The sequence below is a fragment of the Branchiostoma floridae genome, chromosome 14, assembly GCF_000003815.2.
Source record: "Branchiostoma floridae strain S238N-H82 chromosome 14, Bfl_VNyyK, whole genome shotgun sequence".
In the NCBI taxonomy this organism is placed as follows: Eukaryota; Metazoa; Chordata; class Leptocardii; order Amphioxiformes; family Branchiostomatidae; genus Branchiostoma; species Branchiostoma floridae.
The window spans coordinates 18484767-18508109 of NC_049992.1; the positions used below are offsets into that span (position 1 = coordinate 18484767).

The 23343-nt window shown below is 41.0% G+C and overlaps 2 protein-coding genes across 3 annotated transcripts; one reads left to right on the forward strand and one right to left on the reverse strand.

Annotated features, from left to right (window-relative positions):
* Positions 1–144: 144 nt before the first annotated feature.
* Positions 145–14872, reverse strand: LOC118430643 (enolase-like). Of its 2 annotated transcripts, none has more exons than XM_035841626.1 (13): positions 14764–14872; positions 11066–11175; positions 10402–10497; positions 9049–9107; positions 8818–8887; positions 7221–7430; positions 6332–6421; positions 6007–6063; positions 5009–5151; positions 3517–3686; positions 3145–3231; positions 1594–1761; positions 145–773 (listed from the first exon to the last, which is right to left on the reverse strand). In XM_035841626.1, the coding sequence occupies exons 2-13, from the start codon at positions 11151–11153 to the stop codon at positions 704–706; spliced, it is 1308 nt and encodes a 435-aa protein (XP_035697519.1). In that variant the 5' UTR covers positions 11154–11175; positions 14764–14872; the 3' UTR covers positions 145–703. The 2 variants fall into 2 exon arrangements, with proteins under 2 accessions (XP_035697519.1, XP_035697520.1); XM_035841627.1 differs by having other exon boundaries at positions 11066–11178; positions 14764–14859.
* Positions 14873–19664: 4792 nt separating this feature from the next.
* LOC118430202 lies at positions 19665–22311 on the forward strand. Its single transcript, XM_035840912.1, has 3 exons — positions 19665–20425; positions 21291–21419; positions 22098–22311. The coding sequence occupies exons 1-3, from the start codon at positions 19683–19685 to the stop codon at positions 22309–22311; spliced, it is 1086 nt and encodes a 361-aa protein (XP_035696805.1). The 5' UTR covers positions 19665–19682.
* Positions 22312–23343: the final 1032 nt, after the last annotated feature.

Here is a 23343-nt window from a genome sequence, read left to right on the forward strand (position 1 = left end):
AAAACATTCTTGAGTTATCTAGTTAACACACACACAGGCACGAATGCACACGCACACATAAAGACTTGTGAAAATATCACCCCCATGGATATTTCATGGAGGTAATTAAATCAAATCTCTCACAAATACGGGGCAACAAAAATGTGAAATCCGAACCACATCACTGTTTATTCCAGCTGCCGTGTGTCCTCAGCACCAGTTGAAGTAGTTTCTTTCTTAACTCGGGTATGAACGGGACATGTGCAACATGCTTGGATTCAAATCTCTTCAGATGTAAAGCTTATAATAGCACTATTTTTAATTTCATTGTCTCAGACAACAACACACACAGGGAAGACTACACAGAAGAAACTGAACTGACATTTGCAGCTTTCGGCATGAATCATACATTATAATGTACATCTAATTAAGCGCTCAAGCTCTTCATAGTAACTAAATGCACACTTGGCATAACAAGTATAACATTTCCATCCATGACTTACATTAAATTTGTATGGAGCAAGTAATGTACTTGACTAAAGAGCAGCGTCGTATTTTTTTTCTTTATTTGCTTAAGGGATATCCAACAGTCAAACTACTACAACACCTTTTTCTTGCATTCTTATGATCACACTCAAAATGCAGTCTACTACATGTAGTTCTGAGAGCTTCATATGTGTACGTGTAACATTCACTGCAGTATAACTGTGGAAACGATAGTTGTTTAACACTTCGTGGGGTTGCGGAAGTTGACTCCGGCAAACTTTGCCTTGTCCCCGAGTTCCTCTTCAATCCTGTACAGAAGAGTGGAAAAATACAACATGTTGCTTTCTTTCGTCATAGCTTGAAAGAAAAAGGTAAGACGAAAAGGAGTTTCTTTTTTCGCTGTATAAGTCTGGTACAGTCAAACTTGTCTCAAAACCACTTAAGAGACTGAAATAAATGGTTGGGGTTGTTGCTACAGACAAAAGACTACATATTATGTACACTGTCAAAATCGACCAGACTATGTCTGTGACGATATTTGTTTTTTCAATTCAATCTAGTTAACAGGTTTCAGATGCTATCGGGCATTCTTCTTCTGAGTGATAGACAATGAGGGATGTCAGACATCATAAAAAGTCGAATATTTCTGAATTTGTCCAGTTGGATACTATAAAACATTCCCTTTAATTCTTGGATGCTAAACCTTTTCAAACGGCCGTGTTTAATGTGGCCTACAACTGGAGGTGGTTGGCTGCAACAAGTTTGACTGTACAGGGCTCGAAATTCATTTTTGGGATTGCACTGGTGCACCCAGCTTAAAAAATTGGGTGCACCAAAAAAAGTTTTGGGTGCACCACTTTTACATGTAAGTAATAATCTAATAATAAAACTTAGTTACAAGCTATCAGATTCTTAAACAAGTACCATGACAGACATTTTTATTATCTTTCTAACACTCAGATGTCAAGAATATGATGTATACTAGTACACTTGATATCTTTCCATACATAAACCTAAGAAAATATTTGGGTGCACCCACAGAAAATATTTGGGTGCACAGCTTCAATTTTGGGTGCACATGCACCCAGTATTTCGAGCCCTGCTGTATGATAACTGACTGTTCCTTACCTGAGTAGCTGGTTGTACTTGCAGAGCCTCTCAGATCGGCAGGGGGCGCCCGTCTTGATCTGTCCCGTACACAGCCCGACCACCAGGTCCGCGATGAAGGTGTCCTCTGTCTCCCCGCTGCGGTGGCTCACCATCACGCCCCAGCCACTCTTCTGAGACATCTTACAACTGTCATGCAAAAAATTATAATAATAATCTTTATTGCAAACTCATGCCCAAAGGCTAATTGCAAACAGCGTGGTATACATAGTTGTATACTCAACAAGGAAGTTGTATACATAATTGTATACTCAACAAGGAAGGAACATGATATTTATAGAGGAATGGGAAATAACATCTATTCTAAATCTACTTCTACTATAATAAGCTGTTTAATGGGTTTGACTTCTTTTCTGTGTGCAGTGGGAGATGAATTGTCCAACATTTTCATAGATAAAGGGGTTGGACGACTTAAGCAAGAAAATTGTTTTTTTGTTGGTCGGTAAGATGTGAGAAGCTTGGGAAAGTTTATACATTTATCAGTGTTCTAGCCAGCCTGAAATTTGTTTCCATCCCCTGAATTTTGAGAGGAAATCCTATCGAGCGCCAGAAGCTTCCAAGCTACAGTACTAGGGGAGTCTGGTAAAATGAATGAATGAATGAACTTTATTGCACAACATTTCTACATGGTACAATTGTAAGGCAACAGTAACAAGTCAATTAATATATATACAATGATACTCGTTCTATAAGTTCTATAACTACATAAATAGTATAGAAATGTGAACATAAATGGCGTATTGACATAGTGTAATATGCAAGTTTAACAAGTTGGTCTGTTACTGTACAAGATTCTCTCTTTTTTAGAGCATTACAAATGTATTGGCCTAAATACGAGGATATGTAGTCTGGACATGACATAAGTAGGTTGAAAGTACATGTGTTTGTCTTTGAATTAGAATTGTAAAGAAGGCATATGACACAGCAGTTGAACAAGAACTACAAACATGTAGACTGGACTGTCCATGTTCAATAAATTGAGTTGAAATTTAAGGCCCTCTGAAACGCTATTTCCTGAATTCTGAGAGGCAAATTTTGCTTGTTGAGTAGATTCAGTTTGGTTCATATGGCATCTATGCAAAATTTCATTATGTTTACTGTCTTTACATGCTGATTTTTGTCGTCACAGAGGACGGAATAAGCAAAATTTATGTCTGACCCCAGCAGCAAAATTCCGTCAAAGGATGGAAAGATGGACACTGGCTAGAACCCTGCATCTAAATTGTTCTATGAGCATGCTTCTATATGATTATATTCAGTACGGGTGTTTGTGTGTGTGTGTAAGTATGCTTGTCTGTCTGTGAGAGATCTGACTGGATTGTCTTAATAATATTTGGTATGCAGTCAAGTCTTGATGAAAACTTTGAAACAGGATAAAAGAATGAAAGAATCTTGACCTGTGGGTAGTTTTCATAAAGACAGACAATGTATATCTAAATTGTGCTAAATGATAGTAACTTCATACTTAGTACATAACTACAGTATGTAGGTTGTTAAACATGTTTTACTTACGCTTCGATGGACTCAGTAACAGAGCCGATCTGGTTAACCTTTAGCAGCAGGGCGTTACAGGCCTTGTCTTCGATACCCCTCTTGATACTGTGAACAGAAAACAATACAAGCATCAGGCACTGTTAACACTAACTTTTGGGAGGATATACTGTGTAAGCTATTTGTAAAAGCTAGGGGTGGGTGCTGGTACGGTGTACTGGTACAAGTTTTAAACCATTAAAAAAAAAAGGACCCAAAAAAATTAGTGAACTGTCTGGATATGCAGCTTGTACTGTTCAGTACAAGCCTGGCGTGTTATGCCATAAGGCGGTTTACCAGGAATGCAAAACAAACAACAAGCAAAACTAACACAAAATTGCTGTGAGCCCTCACCGTTTGGGGTTGGTGACCAGTAGGTCATCTCCGACGATCTGAATGTCGGTCTGTCCGGTGAACTTGGCCCACATCTCCCAGTCGTCCTGGTCAAACGTATCCTCGATGGAAACGATTGGCGCCGCCGCGATCATCTCATGGTACAGTTGGGCCAGCTGGTCTCCCGTGATCTACAGGGAAAAAAGGACAAAACTTGAATTTCTTGCAGAAAACAAGGAAAAAATTAGGGTTGGTAGGAAGGAATTCTCTTTTATTGTCTTCTGATTTGTCCATAGGTTTCAGCCAAAGTGATCCAACAAATATTGTTCAACAAAATAAACTGAAATGGATCAAGACTTAGTACTGGTAATTTCAAAATCATAAACTAACTTTACAAGATGATATACTAGCACAGTTTTCTATTACTGTAACAGCAGAAATGAGATGGACATTTACAAAAATTAAAATGATTCTACATCGATATCATTTTCACTATTCAGGGCTCGAAATTCATTTTTGGGATTAGGTGCACTGGTGCACCCAGCTTAAAAAATTGGGTGCACCAAAATAAATTTGGGTGCACCACTTAGATTTAAGTAGAATGTCAAAAAGACCTAATAACAAAATTTATTTACAAGCTATCAAATTCTTACACAAGTAACATGACAGACATTTTTATTATCTTTCTAACACTTAGATGTCAAGAATAGTAACATGCCGCAACATAAATACTTGACATCTTTTCCTACATAAACCTAAGAAAATATTTGGGTGCACCCTGTGCACCCACTGAAAAAAATTGGGTGCACAGTTCCAATTTTGGGTGCACCTGGGTGCACATGCACCCAGTATTCCGAGCCCTGCTATTCAAATCTCATTTTTATATCCCTTGCCAGTATAGTGTGTGTCTGTCAACATGATAACTCAAGATGGCCTGGATGGATTGTCTTGATACATGGCATATGGGTAGATATTGAAATTAAAAATTGATAGATTTGGGCCCCCCTAGCAGCTTTCTGTGGTACTGCAGTGTACATTTAACTTACAGCTTTTATATCTCATGTTCAGGACAAGCTATGGTCACGATTTTCAGTTAGTAGTTAGCTCTTGTTGAGAGATTTACATCTGCCAAGTAAGAATGGTTGGGGAGAGCCACACCCCATGCACGTTAAAGAACCCCCACACGTGTGCGGTGTGCGGTGTGCGATGGTGCAAATCCTTCTGTCGGGAGTTGGTGATTCACTTCAAATCACCCGGATGGAGGCCTGGCGAACCTCTGTCTCGTATCAGGCACATGGTGATTTACATCATTCACCCGGACGGGTGTGTCACCCCGTAAGGGGCGGTATAACCCGCCGTGTGCGAACATGTACAGGGTTAGCCCTTAGCAATAGCCTACGGCTAGTTGGGCAGCCCTGGCTGTTTGTAAACAGCTGAACAAATAAATAAATAAATAAAAGAATGGTTGTTTGTCTGTTTTGAAATGTTTAGAAAGACCATGATCGCTACTCACGTATCTGCTGGGGTCGTCAGGGCTCTTGAAGTCCAGGTCGTACTTCTTGTCGCGATGGAACTCGGAGGCGGCCACGTCCATGCCGATCTTGATGCGCCCCTCGTAGCCAGCAGCCTTGATCGCATCCATCAACAGGTTCAGGGCTGAAACAAAAAAATGAACCCAAAAGTTCATTCAATTTGGTACATGCTCATGGTGACCGCGTGGCGCAGTGGCAGCATGTTCGGATCTGCACCGAGAGTTGTCGGGTTCGAATCTGCGATGGAGCAAACCATTCTGTCTGGAGTCGGTGATTCACTACAAATCACCCGGACGGAGGCCTGGCGAACCTTCGTGTCGTATCAGCCACACAGTGATTTACATCATTCACCATGCTCCAGAGAGGAGATAGGCGCCGCCAGGGGACTAAAATGCCTATTGATACAGCACAGCATGTTGTGCTGCCCCTACAGCTGATTAAAAAGGCCATGGGACGAACGAACCAACATGCTCATGTACATAAAACTGTCAAATGGATTCTATCTGCAAAAGTAGACACTATGAAAGGTATAAAAATTGATCAACTGATAAAAAGGCTGTATACAGCTACATGTACACGTAGTTAAGCTCTAGTTATTGGGGCATCAAACAACATACATATACAGTCAAACCTGTATTAGGGGCCACCTCTACAGAGGGGCCACCTGTCCAAAGTGGCCACTTTTTGTCGGTCCCTTGGGTATTTTATCTACAAGTTACCACCTCTATACAGAGGCCACCTGTCTATAGTGGCCAAATTTGTCCGGTCCATTGAGTGGCCGCTATAGACAGGTTTGACTGTATGCAGTCAGTACGTATATGCAGTCAAAAAATATGGTAGCCCTTTTATATCAGTTTTGAGACTGGACAGCAGGCCTAGTGATAAGGTTCATAGACAAAGGTGACAAAACTTGTCTACATACAAAATGCAGCAGTATTACACTGAAAAAAACTTATTCAAGAGTAATTTTGCTGCTCACCTTCCTTGTTCTCCAGAATGTTGGGAGCAAATCCACCCTCATCTCCCACATTGGTGGCTGTAAAAATGAAAAAGTAAAAGAGAAGAGTTGAGAGAAAAGTACAGTACTGAATGTACCAGTAGCCATTACCAAATTCATATGCAGGTACGTATACATGACGATCAGTTCAGCAGAATTTCTCCAAACAATTATTAAATTCCTCATCTCTATGTGAATCAAAATCTATCATCTCAAACTATATCTAAGATTCTGTATACGTATACCATTATCATTTGTAGACACTAATGTGTGCCCACTGTAGTTTGCAGATGTTCTCCAAGCTTACCGTCTTGTCCATACTTCTTCTTGATGATAGACTTGAGGTTGTGGTACACCTCACACCCCATCTGCATGGCCTCACGGAAGGAAGAAGCACCTGGGAGAAATAAATGGTGAAATTGAGGAATCCGTTCAACACTTCTTGAGTTACTAGAGTATCCTAGTCTCCAACAATAAAAACACCACTGCAGTTTCAACGAAAACTGCTAGGGAGCCAAAACAGCAAGAAACAAATGGAATAGAAAAGAGGAAGAGTTGTCCTTGGGCCAGACTGAATTCTTATGAAAAAAAAAAAATATCTTTCATGCACCTGGGAGAAATAAATGGAGAAATTGAGGAATCCGTTCAACACTTCTTGAGTTACTAGTATCCTATAAGTCTCCGACAATAAAAACACCACTGCAGTTTCAACAAAAACTGCTAGGGAGCCAAAACAGTATGTAGATGCAAGAAACAAATGGAATAGAAAAGAGGAGAAATGGAATAGAAAAGAGTTGTCCTTGGTCCAGACTGAATTCTTATGAAAAAAAAAAAATTTTAACTTCACTCTTGAAGGAGTACATTTTTGTAAAGCAGATATAGACCAAGTTAATTCTTCAGTTGCCTTTGACTTAGGTGTATGTAATTTTTAGTGCTGACTGTACTCAAAATATTTAACTCAATGTGGAAACGTTGGATGTGAGCACTACCCTGGTTGCGTTTACAGCTGTTACAACTTTACTAAGTGTGTACTCTAAATACATGACTTCATTCAAAATTGCAACAGAGACAATATAATATGGACTCCAAACAGACTATCTGAGTAGCTTGGTCTTGTTAAAATAGTATAATTCAGTTTCAAGCATTCTCATGGCACATGGGACTATATTCAAACATCGGTCCCTCTATGTACATACCAGTTGGGAGGATCATAAACTCCTGCATGGCCAGTTTGTTGCCAGCGTGGCTTCCCCCATTGATGACATTGAAGGCAGGGACAGGCAGGATAACATCTGTATTACCGGCCAGATCTGCTAGGTGGCGGTACAGAGGAACACCCTTGTGGGCTGCACCGGCCTTAGCTGCGGCAAGGGACACTCCCAGGATGGCATTGGCTCCAAGCTTGGCTGTTGGAAAGATGTGAAAAGAGTACACAAAAGTTATCTTAGAACCCTTTCCACTCTATGGAAACTCCTGAGTGACCAAAATAGAAACTGTATGCAGCCTACATACACTGCATGTCTCCACCACTACTACTACTACTACATGTATATGACCTACACGTATCAAAGATGTGAAAAGGTTTTTCAAAAGGAAAGAGTACACAAAAGTTATCTTTAATAGAACCCTTTGCACTCTATGGAAACTCCTGAGTGACCAAAATAGAAATTGTATACGTCCTACATACACTGCATGTCTCCACTACTACTACTACTACTACTACTACTACTACTACTACTACATGTATATGACCTATCAAAGATGTGAAAAGGTTTTTCAAAAGGAAAGAGTACACAAAAGTTATCTTAGAACCCTTTGCACTCTATGGAAACTCCTGAGTGACCAAAATAGAAATTGTATACGTCCTACATACACTGCATGTCTCCACTACTACTACTACTACTACTATATGACCTATCAAAGATGTGAAAAGGTTTTTCAAAAGGAAAGAGTACACAAAAGTTATCTTAGAACCCTTTGCACTCTATGGAAACTCCTGAGTGACCAAAATAGAAATTGTATGCAGCCTACATACACTGCATGTCTCCACTACTACTACTACTACCACATGTATATGACCTATCAAAGATGTGAAAAGGTTTTTCAAAAGGAAAGAGTACACAAAAGTTATCTTAGAACCCTTTGCACTCTATGGAAACTTCTGAGTGACCAAAATAGAAATTGTATACGGCCTACATACACTGCATATCTCCACCACTACTACTACTACATGTATATGACCTATCAACATCATGTTATAAGTTGAATCTATGATTAGTCTGAAAGACAACAAACACTTACAAATCAATAAAATTCTACTTTGGAGAGTTTTAGTTGTTAGCTAAATTGTCATTCTACAGTCACTGCTACTGTGAAGAGGGGCATTCAGAATCAAGATTGTTTGTGTTTAATTAGGTTATACAAGATTAAACATAGCATTTCTTATATTCTCAATGACCAGAAATTTTGTAAGGAGTCAACTCCAGGGCTCTAGCCAGCGTCCGTTTTTCCGTCAATTGACGGAAATTTGCTGCGTGTGAGTAACAGAAAAATTTTAAAACCAATCCGTCAACCTTGTTCAAACTTGTCAGACAAAAATCCTTGGTGAAATCTACAGGCAGCTTGGGGATGCCGTCCACGGCCGTAAAAGCCACACACAGTTTGTTTTGCTATTGTTATGATTGTTGACAATGTGTGTTCTGTCTCTCTAACTCCTGGAATAGTGTTTTCGCGACAATGGAAATTGGCTGACGGAAAAAAATTTCGAGCTGGCTAGAGCCCTGATCTACTCACATTTGTTCTCAGTGCCATCCAGCTCCAACATGAACTTGTCAACCTCTTCTTGTTTGGTCACATCAAAGTTCTGTGGACAGAGATGGGCAGTTTTTTTAGTTAAATAAATTGCAAAAATGCCCTTCAACTGTGCTAGACTCTTTCCGGATCAAGATAAATGTACATAATTAATATAACATTGAAACTGAGATCTTCAGATATGTATATTTTTTCTTTAGAAATTTTCCTTACCTTCTGGATGACAGCTGGAGCAATGACGTCATTGATATTGGAGACAGCCTTGCTCACACCTAAGGAAGGAACACAGTACATGTAGCAGTTTTCAAAATAACTGACACCACAGTCAGTGGCATGAAATCAAGACCTGTTGTAAGTACGTCTGTGCATAATAGTATATACTACTTGTACTAGCCTGGTATATATCCAGCCGTATCATAGCTCCCGGGTGTGTTCTGTGCTCTCTCCGCAAATTTGTCCGTATTTGCGAAAAGGAGAAAAGAGACTCTGGAGCTATAATACTGCTGGATACGAGGCTAAGTTCATATGGCAACGCAATAGCATTCTATATACACAGATTCACACTCAAGTCTTAGAACTCTTAGTTTGACTCTGCTTGCCTGCCTTGCCCTTTTCACTATTGACCCATCTTACATATAGATATTATAATAATCCTCCATTAACTTGATTAAGCAAATTAGTGCTCAGATTTTTAACTTCCAACATGGAGGGCATGCAGACTGATGAAACACAGGCTTTAATTTTTTAGTGAAAGAATGAGTTTCTAAGTCAGCGTTATTGGTTGATATTTGGTGATGCCACAAATACACAATATTGTCTTCTTCCAACAGATCTGGCAGATTTCAAATATTTTACCTGATATTGTGATAAACAAGTTTGGATGCAGAAATGATTGTCAAACCGTACTCACGAGTACATTCGAGAAGTCATATACAATCTACCACATCAGGTAATTTTAGTTCCTGTCTACATTGAGCAACTGAAAAGTAGTCATGTTTTGACTTGTTCCTTAAAGGGGCATTCCACTCTAGATGGGACTGTTAGTTTCCGATAGATATTAATTGTAGAAGTGACAAATGTATGCTATGTAACATTATACGAAAGAGAACCCATTAGCCCAACGCGCGTCAAAAAGCATTCAGTCTTCTACAAAACTCCCCAAGTACCCTCTAATTAAATTAAATCAATCTCAGCCTATGGCTGAATACAATGTGCCTGACAACGCCTATCTTAAGTCAGGTTACAAAGCTAATTTTAGGGGCGCTTAGAAAAACATGTCTTTTGATGTGTTCTTTGATATCTTGTGAACAATTGACCATCATGGTGTGCTAAGCGCCCCTCATTTATGCCGAAAATATGCACGATAAAGGAAGTGTCTACACGTACAGGGAATACATGGGTAGGGTCTGCATGGGTTTAGGGAGTGTCATATTGTTTTACAAACACACGTTGCGTAATTCGCCACAAATGTAATACCACAAAAGGTCGACTGATCATGTATTCATTGGTACATTATCTATTGGAAAATAACACTCCCTTCTGGAGTGGAATGCCCCTTTAACCTACCCTTTCCCAGGTACTTGGAAGGATCCTTGTCCCTCAGCTCCAAAGCCTCATAGATACCGGTGGAAGCACCACTGGGTACCGCAGCACGGAACAGACCTGCAGCACACGGGGTACATGTACATGATTATAGTAATGACTGGTTTTGTTCAATCTTTCAAACATTGAAGCCAACAAGATATGGATTTCGAGCACTGGAATTTGATTGTACCTTAACCTAGCACGTTGATAAATTATAAAAATAGTACAGGAAATTTACTACCGGTACACTACTGTAAATGTATCGCGGGGATTTAATTTCGCGGTAGCGGCATAAGGGACTTTTCGCAGTGGTTTTAATTTCGCGGTAGCACCATGCACTGTAATGGCTTACTGTCCTGGAAAAATGTTTGCGGTGGTTTTAAGTTCGCGGTGAAGCGGCCACCGCAAAAACCGCGAACATTAATCCACCGCGAAAGTTTCTGCATTTACAGTATTGCAAGACATAAAACTGTTGAAAATCTATTTTCATGAGCTTAAAAGTACATGTTTAACAAGGAAAATCAACAACATGGGCTCCAAAACAGTAAGTGGACTGAAAAGAATTTGATCAATAATAAATAATAATAATAAAGTTTATTCCAAATCAATAAACAAAATGAATACCCATAAGTTCATGGTTCGGTACCTTTGCTTGTGACCAGGTCGACCTCTACCGTGGGGTTTCCGCGGCTGTCGAAGATTTGACGAGCGTGGATCTTGCTAATCCCGGACATGGTGGCTGGCTATTGGTGGCTTCTGCTGAATCAAAAACATACAGATGTAAATTGAATGTAAACAAAAGAAGGCTAGTCAGGGTATATGTACTATAGTACTAATACTTTATATATCATTTCTCAATGTTCACATAGCTGAAGATTTCGATCCTAGGGCTGGCCCAACCTCTGACATGTTGTACTACACATGTGTATTATCTCCATCAAAAATGGAGATATAGTTTTGGGTGTGTCTGTCTGTCTGTGTGTCTGTCTGTGTGCCTGTCTGTTTGTGTTTCCAGATCTAGATATTTGTGGTCAGCATAACTCAAGAACCTCTGGATGGATTTCCACGATATTAGGGCCCCCTGGTAATGTATTGTGACCTTGGTACTGCAGCAGATATTCTGTTTTTTGTATCTTTTGACCTGGGTGTGCTATGGTCTTGTTTGGATGGTTTTACAAAGCCGGTGGCACTGTGTATGAGGGACCTTCAGATGTGCCCAACCCCTACACGTAAAAAAAGATAACACTTATCGAGAAAAACATGGGTGACCCGGTGTGCTTGGGTAAACATGCGAGCCATTGCAAAGCTGTATCACACTACAGTACAAGCTAACAAAAAAGCGAATCTGTCCTCAATTCGATGTTCAGCTGCTTCACCAATTTCAGTAAAAAAATTGTTCTTTTGAGGAAAAAGAATACTGACACAATTCACACAAAGAACTTGTTGCTACTGTCTGTGTCATTGGTCTAGCCTAGAGCTCAAAATAGCAGTGATATGTTTTTACAGCCTTGTTGAGGGCAGGGGTTACTGGAGCTAGCGATTACAGTCTCACTAAGTTATGACTGCAATGGTCTATAGACTATCTGTCATCAATAACAATTCATATGAGGAAAATTTCAATTCTTTTCAGATTAATTAATAGTCTTGATTAATGTTGGTATTCACACTCTTATTTTTGAGGATCTTTCTATATGTTAATTCATTATATTGTTAGCATTCTGGTCCGTGCTCTTTTACAGGAACTACTTGTATGGTACAGCATTGGTACTACATATACATGACTGTGTAGTTACTGTTATACTAGTATGCTGGAGTGCAGCCAGTTTTTGGGCTACTGCAGGTTGTAAGTCAGCTTAAGTTTTAGATGTGACCAGCATCCAATTGTGGTCTATACTCCTTTAGAACTGAAATTAATACTGTCAAACATTTACAACTTAAGTTACAAGTGACTTCTTCTGCATAAGGACCAGCTGGCAATGTGACCACTTTTTGGTGGTCCCTTTAATTATCTTTTTTACCTTTTTTAGTGACTGCCTGCTGGTTTTTAGTGTCCTCTCCAGTAGTCTTTTTGCTAATGGGTTGTTTTGATCCTTTTCCCTTTGCACTCATTAATTCAGAGGCCATGGTGTTAATTTTGTCATTGAATATGTCATGAACTTGAAGATCAGAAATTTTTGGACGGAAAGGGTAAATTTTTGTGTGTTCGTCCGAACAAGCAGATTTCCGTCCCAGGATGAATGGACAGGCCATAGTGGCAGCCCTGACTGTAGTTAGCATTTAGATGTAGATTTATTGAAATTGCACACTATGCAATACATCATGTCAAACCAAGTAGCTTACCTGATATTGGATGCCAACATAGTTAGCATTACTGGGGTGTGAACTTGGAATTGGCTCAAATTTTCAAGATCGATACTCACTACAAGATTTGCATGAGGAAAATTGTTGTACATAGAAAGTAGCATATAGGACAAGGTCATGCGTCCACAAGCATATGACACCCTTCTCCCTGTAAATTGGCTCTGGGGGTATCATACAACGGGCAGGGTTCGAAATACACATACTTAACTTGCAATTTGCATGTAATTTTTGAGATTTGCATGTAAAAATATTCTGAACTTGCAATCTTGCATGTTGAAAATACCTGGCCTATAGTGAAAAACTGAGGGATTAGACACCCTACTCTTAGACAGAACGACATATGGACGTCTTTCTTTTTCCTTCCTTGTTTGTTATTGAAATATTAAGTGGATATCTTTCCAAAATTTCAAGTTCGTCTATGTTTTTATGCGCCGATTTCTGTCAGTCAAAAGGGATAGAATGGGCAAAATTTTTATCAGTCCTGAGCAGCAAAATTCCACCAAAGCATAGATGCTGGCTAAAAACATTGCAGTATAGACTAGTTGTATTTTGCATGTAAATTTTTCAAATTGCACGTAAAATTTTTGCCAACTTGCAATTTTGCATGTAGCAAAAAAAAAGTATTTCGATCCCTGAACGGGTATTTTAGGGCCCATTGTATGCTACCTCTAGGTTAGACATATGACAAGTCATAAAAATTCCTGTTACACAGAGACAAAAGTTCCCATATAGTAAAATTCTCTTAAACACAAGCAGGGCAGTACTCACATCCAACGTTTCGATGTCTGGATCTGCTTTATGGATGTTAGACTACAGACAAAAGGTGTCGTATGACCTCCATTGTATGACCAAAGAGGTCGGATACTCTCATTTGCAAATCAGGCTATACATGTAGACCACGTAGGACTAGTACATACCATAAAAGGTACTGACTTAGATTAGCTTTTTTTTTCATATGCAACACCATGGCATGAATGTTCTTTGGTAACCCTGAACACTGGCAATACTCCAGAATATAACTTATAAAGTTAAAATAGTAACTTGGGTCATAACTTACAGTTACTGTGTCATGGTTCATGGGTTTATTGGCAAAAAAGTGCTGAATGTCTAAATCCAATCCCTAACGTTTTATAGCTTGATTGATACATGTACAGCGCGTCTATTTTTGCAATTCAAAATAACATTATTAATAATTCTAATATCTTCTGCCAATGCCAAGTAATAAAAACACAAAGTAAACTGCAACATCAGTGACGATTTTCAAAGTTCAAATTTCACAGTCCATCAGTACATTTGTGCAATTCTTTCTGTACTTTTGCATTTTTGCAATTGTGTGGATTTACCATTTCTTTCAAAATCCCAGCATTTTTCAATGTCACGTCCACTACATATGAATGCGGGCAGAAATTTATTTTATTTTGCATCGATCCAATTTGAACAAACAGAAACATCATAAACCTATATAAAGATATATAAGACTTGAACAAAAGTAGTATCATAAGGTAGTAATGACAGAAGTAAGACATCTATTATCAATATCCAGTACTTTAAAAAAAAGCATAATTCAACATTTCTACATAGCAAAAGGGGAGGGGCCGAACATGCCGGCATGTAGTAACAACTGATCAGAACAAATATCTAACACGTTGTGGAATTCAGAAAGTATGGTCATCTTTTAAAGTTCTCTATTTTGTAGAGAATCTCTTAAATGTTGAAGACACAAACCGAGGTTGATGAATATTTTAACGTGCGGATCCGACGTGGTCTACGTGCAGCTATATTTTAGAAAGAGGTCACCTTCAAGTTTCACCTAACCGGCAAGGTACAGCTGATTTTATAATTCAAATTTCAGCTGAAATTCACATAGAAGAATGCTCAAATCTTTGCATAACCAAGGAAAATTGTTCAGCTAACGTTATAATCGTACGGTGTATTATATCATAGAGTTATAGAAGAGAAATTTGAGGAAGATTTGGGACATACCGTGAGACGAGAGCGCGGCGGCTGCTAGTGTCAGACTGGGCAAGATGGCGAGAGACAGTCACGTGACTAGCGGGACTCATTTGCATCCCAGGTCATTGACCTATGGTGTGCGTATCTTCGAGCAGATGTGTGGTTGGGACGTTTCGTCCAGCAGATGTGTGCTATTTGAGGACTTTCTTCAAGCAGATATGTGGTTGGAGCGTTTCTTCAAGCAGATGCGTGGTTGGGGCGTTTCTTCAAGCAGATATGTGGTTGGGCGTTTCTTTAACTTAGTTTAAGCAGATGCGTGGTTGGGACGCCTCACGAAGCAGATGTATATGCATATGGCTGTCATGAATCGTCTTCGAGCGAAAAATACACCAAGCTATAGCTAATCGTTCTATTACCCCTACAAAGGATATTGCAGGGTTGCGGAGGGTCCTTCAGCACTAAGGCTAGGGAGTGTACAGGGTAGTACACGGTGGGGGATGGTCCTTCAGCATATAAGCTGATATAAGGCTGGGGAGTGTACAGGATAGTACATTGTGGGGAAGGGTCCTTCAGCACTAAGGCTAAGGAATGTGTAGAGGATACTAGTAGTACAGAACTGGAGAAGTCCCTTCAATACTATAGCTAGGGAGTGTACAGGCCTAGGACAGTACACATGGCATGGTGGTGGAAGGTCTTTCAGCATAAAGCTGGGGACTGTACAAAATAGAACAGGGAGTGAAGGGTCCTTCAGTATTAAGGTTTGTACGTGGTCTTCAGTACGTGGTCTTCGTGCCTCTAAATGGAATAGTACCGGGCCGAGCCATTGGGGTACCGGGTCCTTTCGGCTTAGTTGTATCCCACTGCCATGGACTTCTCACGTATGAACTGCAAAGACATGAACTTTGTACTCTCCAAGCAGAGGTTAGGTTCCGACTGTTTTTTAAAACTTTTTTTTAGTCGTTTTTATCGGGCTTTCCATTTTGTATTTTATCTTGCTGTGTCAAAACCTGTGAACTGTCCGTTAAGTTGTGCACATATCTCTATTTGATACGCCCACTCTTCTGTCAATATTAAAAATCATTTCGCTCCACTTTGCAGATATTGAATAATCATGGCTAACCAACATAACCTCACGTTTCACTTTTTCGATAAGAACTCTAGACTTGTCCATGTTTTAAGCTGTCTCTTGTCACATAATACATTTTTCAGTTTTTTTTTTTCCACAAAATTGTTGTTTGTCTATAAAGGTCTCTTGGAAGTGTAACCCTTTTTGGCTATAGGGCCAGTGGGTTGTAATCCACTTTGTCGCGGGCAAGGTATTGGAAAGCGTAGCCTAATACACTCCTTCTACTGCCTTTTACCGTCCCAACCAAAGTCAGGTACCCATTTTTACACCTGGGTGGAGTGAGGAAGGTCCTGCAAAGTGTCTTTCCCAAGGGCACAGGATCGATGACCCGACAGGATTCGAACCCGGGACCAGTTGGTTCTGAGCAGAACACTCTGCCATTATGCCCCACGACCCCACAAGTTTTGTAGCATTTAAGACTTGGGAGGCCAGAATACATGTAACTTGCAAGTAACAGCTTACGTCACAGCATCATTCGCAACCGTTATGTGTTCTTCTCCCTGATTGGATGTCGTAGCCTCATCCGTCTGAAGTAACATCGGGTCCGATTGGTCTTGTTAAATACAATCCTTTTGCATAATTTCGCAACCCTTTTAAACGTGTAAACAACTGCGCTTCTTCCTTTCGTGCTGGTCCCTTCGTATCAGCTACGTCCTGATTTCTCAGATTAGTCAACAATCAACCGAGGTATGTGTATTTCCCGTTTTTTGTCCATTTTTCTGTCTCTCCGTGTCCTTGGTAGGGTGCCCAAGGTCGTTGGAACCTTGTCATAAAATTGGAGGGAGCTACACGGATAATGAACACCTTGTAGACCGGTCAGGTCGCACCCTGGCTCAAAAACTGGGGGCCCATAGTCAGTCAGTCAAAGTTCGTCCCCTCGCCCCTCGCCATAGGGCGGCGCCCATCTCCATTTCAGTAGCCCTGGACCACACACTTTTGTGCAATCACTACAACAGGGGGCTAGACCTCTCGTAGTGGTGTGTGTTCAACTTCCATACACTTTTCCAAGTGCTGAGTGCTAAGCAGAGAAAGCAGCATGTACCATTTTTAAAGTCTTTGGTATGACTCGGCTGGGGATCGAACTCACGACCTACCGAATGCAAGGCGAACACTCTACCTACTTGGCCATTGCACCGGTAATGAAATCCATACGCATATGAAACTGCCATCGCATAGCAAATAGTAGGCGGCGCAGTGGTTGAGAAATTAGTAGTTTAGTTGGTTTTGTTTTTTTTTTTCAGCCCGGGACATATGTATCGGTGTAGTTTGCTATGTGAGTCGGAATTGGAGCAGAACTATTTTAATTGACAGAATCCGTTATCGTACTATACACATGCCCGTAGCCAGGGGGGGTTCGGGGGGTTCGGAAGAACCCCCCCACTCGCTCAAAAGGTCCGCTTTTTCAGGATCGAAGGTCCACTTTTTCATGTCCAAGATTTTTTTTTCAAAGGCATGACTGATTTGCATTTTTCCTTGATAGACATTTCAGCCAATCGTAGTAAGTCTATCAGCAAAATTTGCCCCAGAAAGTGCAGGAAATGGCTTTTCAGAGGGTCCAGATTTCAAAATTTCCCCGGACCTCCATTGCGACGCCTCACGCCTTTGGTGTCGGACATGGTGAAAATATGTCGAGGGAGTTGGCCTCAAAGCCTTGTCCTTTAATAGAAATTCCATTAAACTTCGCAAGCGATTTTTGACGGTCAAAATGCAGGAAATGGCGTTTCAGAGGGTCAAAATTTCATTTTTTCCGGGGGAGCATGCCCCCGGACCCCCCTAGGTACCTCACGCCTTCGGCGTGAGTCTCGCGCCTGCGGCGCTCGATGGTCCCACATTTACTAAAAAGAACCCCCCCAACCGAAATCCTGGCTACGGGCATGCTACACTCAACAAATCCTCTGTGATGTACTATGTTGTATAGGTAACAACATAGTACTACGTACTTTGATGCCCACAACATTGCCTCACTATTTCTTTGCAAAGGTTTGCACTTTAACACTCTATTTGGCTCCCACGTCAATCAAAAGAAAGTAACATAGTTAAAGCTTAAGTAAAAGTTCTACCCGTCAGATGGACAATAGGGGACCTCTCAAATTACCCGTCAGACCACCTTCTCGACCCTCGGGTGCCATCTCTACACTAACGAGTACCCTTTGTGATAAATCCAGCTATACAGAAAAGTCCTCGTCCCAGGTGAGACAGACTACACCTGTTAATACAAAATCCCTCTCAGTGGGACTCTCGTGTATTAAGGGAACAATACGCAATCTAGCAAACTAGTCTCGAGTAAAAGTTTAAATTCTTAGATTCCTATGTAAAGCTAAGGGCACAAGCCGCCGTACGTGAAATTTGTCCGTATACGTTTTTTTAGGCCACGTCCGCAACGTATTTCTGAAAACGTGGAGAACGACTGGCAAGAGCAGGGAGGGAGTACGTCAACGCACGGCACACAAAGTTCTGCCTGCACGTAAAGTCCTACGGAGTGTCTGCGTGCTCCAAAATCCGTCGGATTCCCTACGAGTTCGTACGGAGGCGATACTTACCACTTGTGGATACCAAAAGATTGCCCACGTTTTGGCACGTAGACAGCACGTATTTGCACGTACGGCGGGTTGTGCCCTTAGCTTTAATCTAACAATTGAAACCATTCCAGGCGGTGGCCAATTAAAATAGATGTCTGTTCCCCCGTGATATACCAAATTAAAGGCAGTACAATTAACTCTTTGCCCCAGGTAACAATTTAAAACTGAAAGCCTACGCCTCTTGAAGGGCCTCTATATTTGCCTCAGGTGAAAGTATAGGCATCTTCAATCAATGAGTTGCCTTTGTTTTGAAGGGATAACTCGGAATTTTGAGATGCTCTACTTCATTATAAGTAGATTTGAATAGTCTGTATGAGCGCAGTTTTTTCCTTGCGTTTTAAAGTTTTATGAACAATGACAAGTTTTTAGCTTTGAAAAAGACCACTAACGTTAACGTTAGGCCACAGCAAGTAAATTTTATGGATGACATCCTCTGCAGACTGCAAAAATAGTGAGATAGGGCGAAAAAAAAACAAGATGGGTAAAAAAAAACAAGATGGCTAAATTTTCAAAAAGACACCATAAATGTTGTAAGAAGAGTAAAAGTGACAAAATATGGTAGTACTGACGACAAATCATTCATTCCTGTATTAAAGAAGTGAACTAGTGTAGTAGACTGGTATCACTTACCAAGTTGGCAACTTCACTTATGACTTCCATAGTGGTGCCATTTTTCCAACTATCCTGCTGGTTTCCCTCTATAACTACAATCATGGCTACCTCGCTAATGTCACTTCTACAAGTACAATAATTAGGTTATGATACAACATACTTTCCCATTTTGGTACTTTCTTGTCATGTTGACCATCTCCGAAGAAGAAAAAAATTCTTGTTTTTTTTTTTTAAATCAGGCAAAAATTAATGAGCGCGCGGATGTCATCCATAAAATTTACTTGCTGTGGCCTTACCACTGTGCAGTAGATGCACCTGTTTGTTGAAAATGATCAAAAGTACAAAAATATTCTCTGCCAAACTCTTTAACAAGATTGGCTAGTGCAGTCGAAAAAAAGCCGCTAAGGGCCGCTTCCTTCCAGTAGCTATCTACCAATTAAAATCATGTTCAGAATTCGATATTTCACAACCAGACTTAGCCAGTTTTTTAGAGTTGCTTTCGTGGATGAGGAATTACTGTTGTACCGCCTACTTTGTGTCATCATTGACATATTCTGTAGAAAATGTGATGCAATCTTGTTCACATTTTTGTTGATCTGGTTTCTAGGTAACATTCTGCTGTACGTGTTACGATGGAGAAAACAAAGGCGCCCTCATTCGTCCAGCCCAACCTTACCGACTGCCACCCCTCTCCGAGCCTCGTGCACCTCTTCCGACGCCATAGGATCCTCCAGAGCCCCATGTACCTCGTACGATGGATCTATGCCTTGGTCTACTCTCTCTACCTCATGTTGTTCGTGCGCGCTCCCAACGACTCTGACGTGGTGGAGTATATAGAAACCACGACCCTAGCGATGCTGATCCGTCCTGCAAGCAACGGCCGCTCCGACGAATATGACATCACGGTCAACGATTGCAAACTCCGCGCCACAGGAGACTACGAGCTAAAGTCACTATCACTGAGGTACAAGAATGGAAAGAACGGCGCCCAAATTCTGCATTTCACTCGCAACGGAGTTGAAGTCGGTGACATGTCTCAAATATTTTCGACCTTCTATTTCTACCATATCTACTCCTTCCACCCGAAGATTCACTCGTTCTCCAATGGCGTGGTGCGATACATCGTGGATCATGATGTGAAGACTCTCCTAGAGTCGACCTACACGTCCATACCGTTACACTACAGCCTCCTCCATTCGTCGGTTAGTCCGCTACAGTGGGAGGGCGCAGTGTCTACCCGTCTTGGGTACGGTGGCTCGTGTATCCGAGAGAGCGTTGTCGAGGAGAGCAAAAATATGGATGATCTGAAACTGCACCAGGCTACGTTCCGCTGGAACGCCCACGGAGAGGACACATTTGTGTTCAAACTCTTTAGGTTAGTAATTAATGCCTGTTATATTGTGAATTATTGCTTTGACAGAGTTTAACGCAAATTCTGAGTCTGCATATGTCGTAGTTAGTGTGATAATTATAAGTCTAATGTAATCTACGGCATATATTTGCTAATTTTGGAGCTTCATTGTATAAATCTTTTTTTTTTTTGGAAATGGCTACGCGTGTGGATGTGATCCATCCATATAATCAAAAGGTGCCTTCTCACTGCACTAGCGTCAAGCTTGTGTCACTGTGGGGTTCGTTCACTGCGTCACTGTCATTTTCTCTGATATTTGTAATTTGGTTATTGCGTAATACGTAAAAGTATGACTTAGAAGACGATTAAGTACACGAAAAGTAAGAAAATTCGTTCTTTATTTGTCTCTGAAATTCGTTGGGTATCTTTCGAACTACGCAGTGACGCAAGCGTGACGCAAGTGCAGTGAGAGGGCACTTAAACCAACATGGCCTATTCAAGTAACCTTACCTTAGACCTTAGACCCTCCCGCAACACTGTTGCATTGGTCGACTCGTCGAGCATACTTCCTCCAAAGGTCGCGGTCTTGCGCAGCTACTGCCATGCTTCCCATGCTGTTTAGCCCCATTTTCCTTCCATCATCTAAGATTGTCCGTCTTAGTGTAGTTTTTGGCCTGCCCCTGGGGCGGGTGCCCTTAGCTTAGGAGCCCATGACATAGCTGTTTTTGTTGTTCTTCTGTCGGAAAGGCGCCATATATGCCCGACAAATCTCAATCTTCTTTTTCTGACTGTCTCACTGGCTAAAGGCACCTTAGCTATTCAAGTAAGATCTTCTAATATATGTGTGAGCTAGCTCGGTCTTAGTTTCGGTCTTTCATACTCCCCATAGAATGAAACAGGCGCTACAGGACGTCATGGAACGCCACGGAATTGACCAGAACCTGTTGGAAGGCCTTTTCAACCACACCATTCTTCACAGTCTGGACCATCACCAGAGCAGTCAGCAGCTTCGTCTCAGGTCGGTAACACACGCTATTAAACAAGCCGCTAGGGGGTCATAATCGAACTTGACCTTCGTTTTTGGAACTCGTTTGTGGCGAGGGCAGCGAGAGACTTACTAGACTTAGTGTGACCCCAAGTCACTATGTGCAATATCGTTCGCCCCCATCATGTGCAATATACATGTACTCAGTTGTTATTGTTGTGTTGTTATGCACGTCGTTAAGAGATTGACACACGAGATGGTTTTAGAAATTGTATTCTACCTATATCTTGATTTTAACTATATATGATTTTAACTGCCAATATGTTAGTATCATTAATTTGTTTTACTGTCAAATCAACGCAATTCAGTCTGGATGACAGCCATGTTGATTCAATAAAGTTTGATTAAAGTTTGATGTGATTTTTTCTGACCCCTGCCAAATATCAGCTGCATCAATCCGAGGATTCTCGAGTTATGCTGATAACGCACGCACGCACACACACACACACACACACACACACACACACACACACACACACACACATACACGCACGCGCGCGCACACACACACACACACACACACACATACACACACACGAGCGAGACAGACAGACAGACAGACAAACAGGCTCAAAACATAACCCTTCTGGCGAAGGTGATAACAAGGCGAAGGTGATAGCATACTAAAATTTTGCCGTCTATTTTTCCCAGGTTCGCCCTCCATCCATGGGAAACAGGCTGCACCACCTACCAGGCCTTCAACACCAGCGTGTTCCGTGTGCTCATGACGGGACCAACTCTGAACCCGCTGGCACCGAACACCCTCCGCTCCATCAACAAACCGTTCTACCAGGACCTGTACCGGGAACTGAAGAAGGTCGACCCAAATCTGGTGGATGTAGTGACTGCTAGTGTCATGTATTAGATGTCCAGACACCTTAATCTGCAGACAGATCAACTGGTGGCATAACTCAAGCAGTTTAGCTGGCCAAGGTGCGTTCTGAGAGAGAAAACTCTTTGGCCATGCAGCTTAACTTCCGTCTCTCACCGGTAGATCATAGACACCTTTTTTCTCAAGCGGCGGCCATGATAGATCGAAACCAAGGCCAATGTAGCAAATAATAGACTGTCCATCATAATTAGCAGTTCAACCGATGATAACATGGCCATTATGAAATCGACCAATAAGAGAATGGCTGCATGTCCGTCAAATATTTGTATTATTACGTTTTCATTTTGCATGTCTTAAGGGACTATGGTATCAGTCAACGCTACTCTAAATTGTTACAGCTTTCGGTGCATAACACAAGTTATAATATTAATTATTTGATTTTATATTGGGAAAATTTGTTTGGTTTGGGGGAAAACTAACTGGGTTGTAAAAATTAGTTGAATGAATGTGTACTGTGAGGGGTCTAATGTAGTTATCTATCTATCAATTATCTATCAATTTCATTTTCATATTTTCAATTGTAAATAAAGTCCATGGCAAGGGAACACATGAAGATAATTTTAAAAAGTGGTTGGTTTCTTTCTTCAAGCGCCGGTGAGCTTTAAATGGGCTTTTTCGGCTTTTCCTGTTTATGTTATTGTTTTTAGGGTGCCCATCCGCCCCACTCATACCCTGCATATTTCCCCAAAACTCAGAAGTTAAATATCAGTCGATTCCAACGTCGTTCATGTGCAGAGATGATGCCATCGCATGGGGGATATATGATCATCTATGTCATACCTGTGACGCGAAAACGATCTATACGGGTGTTCCGGACCATGTGATAACTTCCGTATCACACATGTTCTAAGTTTGTATCACACAGGCTTCCTTCGAGTAAATTGAACTATTTCGAACGGGCCGAATACGGCACGGTTGGAAATTGGAATACCGGATTCGGACGTTAGAATTGCTGTTGTTACAATCTTTTGTTCAAGGACACCACATTTTCTCAACTTAATTGCA

Bases quoted from the DNA above. Each gene is read 5' to 3' on its own strand.
- LOC118430643 (XM_035841626.1), bottom strand. From the start codon at position 11,153: ATGTCCGGGATTAGCAAGATCCACGCTCGTCAAATCTTCGACAGCCGC. The intron at 10,498-11,065 runs GTACCGAACCAT...CGTGTGCTGCAG, and splicing joins CGACCTGGTCACAAGCAAAG to GTCTGTTCCGTGCTGCGGTA. The intron at 5,152-6,006 runs GTGAGCAGCAAA...TTTTTGTTTCAG, and splicing joins CATTCTGGAGAACAAGGAAG to CCCTGAACCTGTTGATGGAT.
- LOC118430202 (XM_035840912.1), top strand. From the start codon at position 19,683: ATGGAGAAAACAAAGGCGCCCTCATTCGTCCAGCCCAACCTTACCGAC. The intron at 20,426-21,290 runs GTTAGTAATTAA...TACTCCCCATAG, and splicing joins TTTGTGTTCAAACTCTTTAG to AATGAAACAGGCGCTACAGG. The intron at 21,420-22,097 runs GTCGGTAACACA...TATTTTTCCCAG, and splicing joins AGTCAGCAGCTTCGTCTCAG to GTTCGCCCTCCATCCATGGG.